Consider the following 7,439-nt stretch of genomic DNA (forward strand, 5'->3'; position numbering starts at 1 on the left):
CTTCCCATCGGGAAGAAGCGGAACAGTTTAGCCTTTCTTAGCAACCCGCGCAGAGCCTCCCCGAGTGATGCTGCTCTTTAAAGACCACAAGGGCTTGAGGAGAAGACAGAACCTACCAATGCACAGCCGTTCCATCCCCTCCTCTCCTTGCATCAGCACTTGCGGGGGTGTTTCCAGATTGTTAGAGAGAGATAAAGTCCCTGCCTCAGAGGGTGGCTTGGACCATCGGAGCTCTCTGCAGTCAGAACCCAGCTCCTGCTACTATGATTATCGCTCCAGAGGGAGGGCCATTCTGCGCAGAAGAGAAGCAGACAGACGGGTGGTCGTTTCTGCCACCAAAATGCAGTGGTTCCCGCACTTCGGTGTGCGTGAGAATCATCTGGAGGACTTGTCGAAACAGTTCATCGGGTCCCAACCCCAGAGTTTCTGGTGCAATAGGGCAGGGCAGGGCCTGAGAATCTTCATTCCCACCAAGTTCCCAGGTGCTGCTGCTGGCCTGGGGGCCACACTCTGAGAACCGCTGGTGTCACGTGGCAGCGCTCGGGCCTGGCCGCACGCGAGACTCACCAGGGAGCGCTATACACACCCTCGCTGCCATTCTGATTCAAGTGGCTTGGGGTGTGGCCTAGGCACCACATCTTTTAATGCTCCCCACCTTTTCTGCGTGTGCAGCGCTGGGGATCCCTGGCTCTCTGGCTGTGCGGGGGCGGTGGCCGTGCACACGACGTCTTGGTTAGGGGACTGGGGGCTCTGCCAGCTTAGCCTCGAGTCTTCCCGGGGAGGATATGGTCCAGCTCCCACATTCACTTGAAAATTTTCCTCTCCTGGTGCCTTCACCCAGCCTCACCTCCCTTTCTCCACATTGGCATCTCCTGCTGCCCATGTTTGGGTCCTGTGAGGTCGCCACCCAGGTCCTGGGCCCCGAGACCCAGGCCAAGGCTGACTGAGGTGGCAGGTCCTGCTGACAGGCTTCTGTCTCTGGGTTTGAATCTCTCTTGTGTTGAGCCTCCAGGGCCAGGAGGCCCACCACTGACCACCGGGTACCCCCTGGACTCTGGGCTCTGACCTGACACGGGCCGAGCTCTCCTATCACTGGGCCCGGCTGGGCGCTCGCTCCCTGGACTTGCCCCGGAGCCTGCTCCCTTTGGGCCCAGCTCATGCATCAGGGCTTCTGCTTCCTTTGTGAAGCCTGTGATGTTCTAGGCATTAATTTAAAACAGCAGCAAGGGACTTCCCTTGTGGTGCAGTGGTTAAGAATCCCCCTTCCAATGCAGGGGTTGCGGGTTCAATCCCTGGTCAGGGAGCTAAGATCCCATATACTGTGAGGCAACTAAGCCCCCGTGCTCTGGAGCCCACATGGCACAACTAGAGAGAAGCCCGTGTGCCACAATGAAGATCCCGTGTGCCACATCTAAGACCCAATGTAACCAAACAAATAATAAATAAATATTTTTGAAAAAAACAGCAGCAAGACAGGTAAAGCCTTACATTGAACTTTCAGAGGGCGACCCTCCTTACCCTTTGATGGTCCGGGTACAAACCGATCTTCAAAGGGTACCATATTTACCTCAGCACCTCAGTTCCTTAAAAGAAAAAAATGCTTTATTGTTGAAACACTTCATTTCTAATTAGAGCCCCGGCCAGGCCGAGGACGCAGGGGAAGTGCCCCTCCCACCTCCCGCCTCAATCCTCCACGCCCAGGAGCCTCAGACCCTGGTCCACACCCCAGCACACACTGCACCTTCAGTCTCATCTCCCCACTCCCTGTCCCCAAGCTCTCCTTCTTGAGACCCGCTCACTAAGAAGACACAGTTAGGACCCTAGGAACCAGTCAACTTCCAGTCACCTACTGAGATGGAGGTGGGTGGGGTGATTTTTTTCTTTTTAACTATTTCCAACATATTTCCAAGTCTCAGCAGGGACTTCTTCTCCACTGCCTAGGGCACCTCCTGGCCTGGATCATCTCCTTCCGTGTCGGTGAGGATGTGATAGGTTATGGTCCGTCCCCAAATCTCAGAGGCTTACCCCACTCCTGGGGCTTCTTCTCACTTAGGCTAAATCTGATATAAGCTGGACTTTCCTCTTCCGTCATGAAGCTGCACTGTCTTGAAACTGTGACCTCCACAGTTTCACTGTGTGACAGCAAGAGAGGGATGGAGGAGGTACACTGGCTCCTAACCGCTTGGGCCAGTACGTGACACATGTCACCTCTGGTCCCAGACCATTGGCCCAAAGTAGTGGTGTGGCCCTGAGCTGACCGTAGGACACACGTGGAATTTGGGGTGAGCACCAGCTGCTACATCTTCTCTCCCAGTCGGTGTGACTCAGGGAATATATACCGCTTTCAATATGTTGCCCTGGATTCCCCAGTAAGAAGCAGTCTTTGGGGGCCAGGGGGCTGTGGATTCTGCATTTACCTTTCTAGATCCATCCTCTGTCCTTCTAGGCCCTGGAATCTGCTGGATTCCTCTGTCCTTTGACTTCCAGGTGGGTTCAGTCAGGGGAAAATGAGTGCTGGGAAATCACCAGCAGGAATGGGAAGTTACCAGCAGGAAATCGGGAAGCTGGAGGAGAGGGAAGGCAGAAGGCACTGTTCCTCCCACTCCCTCCCTGCCAGCCTTGGTTTGGCAGCGCTGCTTCTCCCCACAGCTACAGAGCCTGTAAGGCAGCCTCGGTCCCTATGACAATGCTCGTCGGATTCCACTAACTCCCCTTGCTCTTCCTGACATCTTGCTCTTGCTGGTCCCTGGATGCTTCATCATCCATTCTTGGCTCCCTTAACTCCACCTAAGCCTCTGAAAATATAGCATCTTCGTCTTCATTAACCTCTTTTCAACTTCCATTTGAATTAACCATCTTTCTGCTTGGAAAGGATCATCTTTCCCAGGCCTACCCCAGGAACAACATCCACGAACATGTGGGGGCCAGTGACAAGGGGCCAGGCACCATTCTAAGCTCTTCTTCTGGATAGACAGATATAATCCTCATGATAACCCTTTGAGATGGATTATATTATTTCCCTCAATTTTTGGATAAAGAAACCAAGAAACAGAGATGGTAAGTAACTTGCCTAAGATCACACAGCACTTGAATTTGAACCTCAATAGTCCTTGCTCCTAACACCTACCCTACTATCCCACACTTCAATCCACAGGTTAAAGAATAGGCTCTGGTACATGATGGAACGGTGGATCCCACCCGTTTAGGTGGGATCATGTGGCCCCAGTGTACCTCCTCCATCCCCTATAGCCTTGCCAAGTGTTCCTTTGGCCTCCATCCCCTGGTTTCATTGATTACTCTGGGCCCCGGACCCTTAAACTTCTAGGCTCCAGGGAGGCTGCAGTTGTATGGTCTCTGGGCCTCTACCCAGTGTGAGGCCTCTGCTATCTTACCGTTAAATAATGCATTTTGTTTCAGCTCCCCAGTTCAGCAAAGTATTGCCCTTTGTTATGAGCTGAACTGTGTCCCCCAAAAAGATTTGTTGAAGCCCCAACCCCCAGTACCTCAGAATGTGCCCTTATTTGGACATGGGGTGGCTACAGATGTAATTACTTAAGATGAGGTCATACTGGAGTAGGGAGGGCCCTTAACCCAATATGACTAGTGTCTTTATAAGAAGAGGGAAATTTGGGCACAGACATGCATAGGGAGGATGCCATGTAGAGACAGAGGCAGACACTGGAGCAGTGTATCTACAAGCCAGGGAATGCTGAGGGTTGCCCACAACCACCAGAAGCTAGGTGAGAAGCCTCGGATGGATTCTCCCTCACAGAAGGAAATGACCTTGCCAACCCCTTGATGTTGGTCATCTAACCTCCAGAACTGTGAGGCAACAAATCTTTGCTGTTTGAAGCCACCCAGTTTGTGGTACTTTGTTATGGTGACCTTAGTAAAGGAATACACATTTTACCACCACGGTTACTGCCTCTGTCCCCATCTCACACCACTGCCCTCTCTCTCAGCAGTGCTCCAGCCCCACTGGCCTCCTTGCTGTGGTCAGGAGACTCCAGGCAATTTCCTGCCTTAGGGTCTTTCCACTCACTGTGCTCTCCTCCTGGAGTGATTTACCTCAGATGTTCACAGGACGCCTTCCTTCAGAAAACATTCTTAGGAGGTGGAAAGTTTTAAAGACAGCCACCCACACTTCAGGCACTTGGAGCCTCTTGGAAAATACAAACATCTGCCAATATTATAAAAAGCAATACCTAAAATCTCAAAAAATATTCACTAAAAGAACGCAAACCTATTGCAAAGATATCTCTGAGGAGCAGACATTCTAGAGCTAAATTGAATCAGCTTTCCCACCTTCACTCTTCCGAATCAACTATTCTACTGCTTCATGTCAGAAACTGACTCTCTAAATGGAAACTTTACAACATGTCTGTCAGAAAAGTCTTTGGCCTCCGAAATCTGTACAGACACAAATAATAAATGCCTTGGTACATTTGGAAAACAAAAACCCTCAAGAAACTGACAGACTTGTTAAGGACTATAGCAACAGAGTAGGATTGAAGACAAGGGATCAAGTCAAGAAAAAGAAACTGACATCAGGGAAATGCACAAGGAAACCACCTCACACCCATGAGTGTGGCTGCTAGAAAAAAATAGCCAATGACAAGTACTGGCAGGTATGTGAAGAAACTGGAACACTGGTGCACTGCTTATAAGAATGTAAGATGGTGTCGCTGCTATGAAAAATGGTATGCAGGTTCCTCAAAACCTTAAACATAGAATTACCATAAAATTCAGCAATTCTACTTCTGGGTATACACCAAAAAGAATTTAAAGAGGGTCTTGAGATATTTGCACACCCATGTTCATAAGCAGCATTATTCGCAATAGCTAAAAGAAACCCAATGGTCCATCAACAGATGAATGGGAAAACAAAATGTGGTATAGACACACAATGGAATATCATTCAGCTTTAAATAGGAAGGAACTTCTGACATAAGCATGGGTGAATCTTGAAGACATTATGCTAAGTAAAATAAGCCAGTCACAAAAAGACAAATACTCTATGATTCTACTTATAGGAACTACCTAGAGAAGTCAAATTCATGAAGACAGAAAGTAGAAAGGTGGCTGCCAGGGGCTCTGGGAAGGAAGGAATGGGGAGTTACTGTTTAATGTACTCAGTTTCATGGCGGGAATGGAAATTGGTGCAGCCACTATGGAGAACAATATGGAGGTTCCTCAAAAAACTAAAAAAACAGAGTTGCCATATGATCTAGCAATCTCACTCCTGGACATATATCCAGACGAGGCTATAATTCAAAAAGATACATGTATCTCTATGTTCATAGCAGCGCTATTCACAATAGCCAAGACCTGAAAGCAACCTAAATGTCCATCGACAGATAAATGGATAAAGAAGATGTGGTGTATATATAGAATGGAATACTATTCAACCATAAAAAAGAAGGAAATAATGCCAGTTGCAGCAACATGGTTGCAATTACAGATTATCATACTAAGTGAAGTAAGTCAAAAGAGAAAGACAAATACCATATGATAATGCTTATCTGTGGAATCTAAAATATGACACAAATGAACTTATTAATGAAACAGAAACAGATTCACAGACATAGAGAACAGAATTGTGGTTGCCAAGGGGGTGGGGGAAGGATGGATTGGGAGTTCGGGATTAGTGGATGTAAACTAGAATATATAGAACAGATAAACAAAAAGGTCCTATTGTATAGCACAGAGAACTATATTCAATATCCTGTGATAAAACATAATAGAAAAGAATATGAAAACGAGTATATATAACACAACATTGTAAATTAACTATACTTCAATAAAAAATGAATTTTAAAAATGTACACAGGGGGCTTCCTTGGTGGCGCAGTGGTTGAGAATACGCCTGCCAATGCAGGGTACACGGGTTCGTGCCCTGGTCCAGGAAGATCCCACATGCCGCGGAGCAGCTGGGCCCGTGAACCTAGGCCGCTGAGTCTGCGCGTCTGGAGCCTGTGCTCCACAACAGGAGAGGCCAAAACAGTGAGAGGCCTGCGTACTGCAAAAAAAAAAAAAAAAAAAAATGTACACAGGACCCTGAACCAAGATGGCGCAGGAGTAGAAGGACGTGCTCTCACTCCCTCCTGCAAGAACACCAGAATCACAACTAGCTGCTGGACACTCATCGACAGGAAGACACTGGAACTCACGCAAAAAGGTACCCCACATCCAAAGACAAAGGAGAAGCCACAATGAGACGGTAGGAGGGGTGCAGTCACAGTAAAATCAAATACCATAACTGCTGGGTGGGTGACACACAGACTGGAGAACACGTATACCACAGAATTCCAACCACTAGAGTGAAGGCTCTGAGCCCCATGTCAGGCTTCCCACCATGGGGGTCCGGACACGGGAGGAGGAATTCCTAAAGAATCAGACTTTGAAGCCTAGTGGGATTTGATTGCAGGACTTTGACAGGACTGGGGGAAACAGAGACTCCACTCTTGGAGGGCATACACAAAGTAGTGTGCGCATTGGGACCCAGGGGAAGGAGCAGTGACCCCATAGGAGACTGAACCAGACCTACCTGCTACAGTTGGAGGGTCTCCTGCAGAGGTGGGGCGTGGCTGTGGCTCACCATGGGGACAAGGACACTGACAGCAGAAGTTCTGGGAAGTACTCCTCGGCGTGAGACCTCCCAGAGTCGGCCAAAGAGCCCAGGTAGGATCCAGTGTTGGGTTGCCTCAGGCCAAACAACCAACAGGGAAGGAACCCAGCCCCACCCATCAGCAGTCAAGTGGATTAAAGTTTTTCTGATCTCTGCCCACCACAGCAACAGCCAGCTATACCCACCACCAGTCCCTCCCATCAGGAAACTTCCACAAGCCTCTTACATAGACTCATCCACCAGAGGGCAGACAGCAAAAACAAGTAGAACTACTATCCTGCAGCCTGTGGAACAAAAACCACATTCACAGAAAGATAGACAAGATGAAAAGGCAGAGGGCTATGTACCAGATGAAGGAACTAGATAAAATCCCAGAAAAACAACCAAATGAAGTGGAGATAGGCAAGCTTCCAGAAAAAGAATTCAGAATAATGATAGTGAAGAGGATCCAGGACCTCGGAAAAAGAATGGAGGCAAAGATCGAGAAGAAGCAAGATATGTTTAACAAGGAACTAGAAGAATTAAAGAACAAACAAACAGAGATGAACAATACAATAACCGAAATGAAAAGTACATTAGAAGGGATCAATAGCAGAATAACTGAGGCAAAAGAACCGATAAGTGACCTGGAAGACAGAATGGTGGAATTCACTGCTGCAGAACAGAATAAAGAAAAAAGAATGAAAAGAAACGAAGACAGCCTAAGAGACCTCTGGGACAACATTAAACACAACAACATTTGCATTATAGGGGTCTCAGAAGGAGAAGAGAGAGAGAAAGGACCCGAGAAAATATTTGAAGAGATTATAGT

At 48.1% G+C, this 7,439-nt stretch overlaps 1 protein-coding gene across 1 annotated transcript in view; it reads left to right on the forward strand.

Moving 5' to 3' along the window:
- Positions 1-2,090: 2,090 nt before the first annotated feature.
- The window catches only part of LOC112063773 (sodium-dependent phosphate transport protein 2B-like), a 22,348-nt gene continuing 16,999 nt past the window's right edge, over positions 2,091-7,439 (forward strand). The window contains exon 1 of the mRNA XM_028492563.2: positions 2,091-2,190. Coding sequence (XP_028348364.1) covers positions 2,091-2,190 — 100 coding nt within the window. The remainder of the gene's footprint in view (positions 2,191-7,439) is intronic.

This window comes from Physeter macrocephalus, chromosome 7 (genome assembly GCF_002837175.3).
Source record: "Physeter macrocephalus isolate SW-GA chromosome 7, ASM283717v5, whole genome shotgun sequence".
Taxonomy (NCBI): Eukaryota; Metazoa; Chordata; class Mammalia; order Artiodactyla; family Physeteridae; genus Physeter; species Physeter macrocephalus.